The sequence below is a fragment of the Nannobrachium achirus genome (genome assembly GCF_963921795.1).
Source record: "Nannobrachium achirus genome assembly, chromosome: 2".
Lineage (NCBI taxonomy): Eukaryota > Metazoa > Chordata > Actinopteri > Myctophiformes > Myctophidae > Nannobrachium > Nannobrachium achirus.
Genome location: NC_137811.1, coordinates 33,777,307 through 33,780,865, shown reverse-complemented (window position 1 = coordinate 33,780,865; position 3,559 = coordinate 33,777,307). Strand labels below are relative to the sequence as shown.

At 41.1% G+C, this 3,559-nt stretch overlaps 1 protein-coding gene across 1 annotated transcript in view; it reads left to right on the top strand.

The window, feature by feature from the left end:
- myom3 (myomesin 3) overlaps positions 1–3,559 on the top strand; it is a gene marked incomplete at its 5' end in the record, with an annotated part of 95,148 nt that overhangs the window by 70,740 nt on the left and 20,849 nt on the right. The window contains 5 exon segments of the mRNA XM_080741357.1: positions 113–157; positions 845–902; positions 904–979; positions 3,394–3,501; positions 3,503–3,539. Of these exon segments, the coding sequence (XP_080597483.1) occupies positions 113–157; positions 845–902; positions 904–979; positions 3,394–3,501; positions 3,503–3,539 (324 nt within the window).

Genomic DNA, 3,559 nt, shown 5'->3' with positions numbered 1-3,559 from the left:
ACACTAACAAACTGCAATGGGTTCATTGTCACAAAATGTTAATTCTGATTAGGATATTAACTTTAATTAAGTGGAACTCACTCGCTGTCTCTTGTTATTTTCGTCCCTATAGACCTTGAAAGATTGACTGAACTTGGCTGGCATGTCAGAAACCCATGTAAGTACTGCAAATATAATGTTTTATTGGGAAAGGTGCTTTATCCTGTTTTTAAGCCAACACACACGCACACACGCTCTCGCACGGCACGTGCACACACACACACAGACACATACACACAGACACATACACACACACACACACACACACACACACACACACACACACACACACACACACACACACACACACACACACACACACACACACACACACACACACACACACACACACACACACACACACACACACACACAGACACATACACACACAGGCACTTGCAACAAAAGCATCAGGGCCAGGGCCGGAAATACTGTGTATATCCTAGTACCTAGGATCCATATCCTGGATCAATGTGAAACTTTACATAGTGCTGACATGTACAGGTACCATCTCTGTGACCTAATCTGTGCAAATCTGTGCACAATATTATTCAACATGTAAATGTATCACATAAACATTCTATTTTGTCTATGGTGACTGAGTGAGAGCGTAAAGCTTATTTTATGCTCCATTGCAGGAGGGTGTCACTTGCCAAAAGGAACACGATGTGACACGTTGTTAACTTGTAGATCAGTTCTTTTTGGCAAGGACACCGCTGTATCACGGAATATAAATGTGCTTTAATGTGATTAAATGTGACCTCTGCTTAATGTGCCTCTCCACCTGTGGTGTCCCTCGCTGCAGTAATAGCCCTGAAGTCAGGCTGGCAGGTGGAGGTGTCAGAGAAAGGCAGCGTGCGTCTTGGCTTCAACAGAGAGCCTGAGTAACGCTGCTGAGCTTCGTCTCATATGCAACGCCCAAGAGATCGCCAGCACGCCCGTGAGACAAATGCCACTAACTGGATGTTCTTTTGCTGCTCAAGCCATGAAGTCAGAACTTCATACTATTAACAATACAGGATTAATAATGGAGAGGTGTCCATGTGGATCTCATATACCGGTACAGTCTCATCATATGATGTCAATATTATGAGGTCAGACAAAGGTCAGTTTCAACACAAATCTGACCTATCTTGCAGTATAAATCAAAGCTTTAAAAAGTTAAATATTTCAAAAGGTATAAAAACATATTATATTGGGTTTTTTTTTTGTGATTGATATAATTTTTATTGCTTTCAGTTTTTAAATTCACATTTGAAGAAATGCTGAATATATCTTTAGAAACCTTTGTACAAAACAATATCACTAGCAATTTGATATTTAGGGTCCAGTGGTTTGCCAGATTAGCCCTAGCCTGGCAAGCCAGCAGATTAGCCCTGGACTCACACAAACAAACACACACAAACACACACACACACACACACACACAAACACAGAGTCCCTCTTCTAGAAGGCTCGGCCCCTACAGTAAGTAAGTAGCCTTGGGAACCAATGGTTCCAGAGCCATTTGAACCATAGGTCAGGGGAACCTATCTCTTGTGTCCATTCTATGGCATGAGGTGTGTCCCAGAGACGTACCTCCAATACAACCCTTGATGCTGAGTGCCAAGCAGGGAGGCATTGGATACCATATTGATAGTCTTTGGTATCCGGTCTCCCAGTATCAGGGCAGACACTCTATCCACAAGGCAACTGAGCTGGTCCCTGCAGTGCCACACTGTAAAAAAAATAAAAATAAAGATTATCATGATTGTCAAAATAATGCTTTGGTCGAAATAGTTATTGTTTGGATTAGGGTAGCAGGAAGAGGTGGCACTAAGGAAGAGTAGGCACCTCAGTGTAAAATTGGCTATTGTGGTCCAAAATGTAAAGAAATTGTGTGAAATTTGTAAAACTGTCTAAGTAATGTAAAGTTTATACATGATTAGGACATGATTGAACATTTGGCAATTAAGATACTCTACCATACAGACAAATTGGACAAAGAAAAGGTTACATTGTGAGGCTTTAAGGTCTCCAGTGAGATCAAGGTGAAAGTGAAAAGAAATCCACACATTAATCATGTATAGACTGAAAGATATTACAAACCTCAGTCCTACCATTTCAGTGATTATTATGCTGTGTGCATAGGGCATAATACTCTAATCCATACATATTGAAATGTGCATTAACTTACACATTATGTATAAGTACCCCCACGGATGTAAGAATTAGGACTTAAATATGAATGGGCTGTGGTTGCTATTTCCCTGGCCAAAACCTTCATATGACTTTGGAAACTGTAAGAGCTGAGAATTCTCATTGAAAAGCAATTTCATAAACACTTAACTTACTATCAGTACTATAATGGAGTGGAGTATGGAAAAAGAATCAAATAGTTTCACCTACCATTTGCCCACAAGTGCAATTTATAAATGTGAATCATGCACTATAAAAAGACAGAAAAACCATTATCGTTGGGCATAATGAACTCAACATTTGCATTTTGGTGGGTTTCGAGATTAACGTTATTGTGAAACATAACATGTGTTTTTCTCATTCTGAAAAATGATCTGCATGTAATAGTAGGCTATGCATGGTTGTGATTGCAATTTCATATACTGTGTGTAAAATACTGATTATTATTAAAGAGCTCCCATCCATTTATCTTATTTATTTCAGAGTTCATCTCTCACCCATTAGTCTTCCAGCGTCTCAGTAGCATCATTAACAGCTCTTAACAGTTGATTCCAAATAACCACAGAGTTGAGGCCTGTGAATGAAGAGCCATTTAGTTGATTAGGGGCCTCAGGCTTCCCATACATCATAAATCACATTCATTGCCGAAGCCAATCAGTGCACACTCACAATCAATTTTGCTACAGTAGATATGAATGTCAGTACACTGACCTCAAATGTACGTGTTTCATTGGTGTACAGTATGTACTCGGATATATAACTTGTCTCTATCTATGGGCAAACATCTACCTAGTGTCTGAGGGGCCTTTTCCAACGGCAAAGAACCGCTTCGGGTTCTTTCTCAGTGCCACCAGTGCCGCCTATGGGATGGCAACTTTCTTGGAACCTTGGTTCATTCTTGTGAATATATTCCGAACCAACCTTTACGGTTCGGAACCAAACTCGGTTCTCGGTGGAAAAGCTCGCCTCTGGTTCATCCCATATAGTGAGGGAGAAAGAACCCGAAAACCGGTTCTTTGTGGTGGAAAAGGCCCTGAGTGTCAAATTGTTGATGCACTGCATCCTAGGTTCTCGTCTTCTACATGTTGCTAGCTAATATTGTTTTATTGACGTGCAGTGTGTGCACCTGCTTGTACATGCATTAATTGATGTGACGTGACGTGTGCTCTTCCATAGCATCGTAAGATTAACTTTGACAAGGCAGCGGTCTGGTGGAAATCCTGTTTTGATCAGGTGTCTCAGGGAGATGCAGGCTCCTACACGGCTCAGCTTAAGGACGGCCGTTGCCAAGAACCAGTTCACTCTGTTGTTTGTGGATCAAAGTAAGTCGGTCACCCACTCT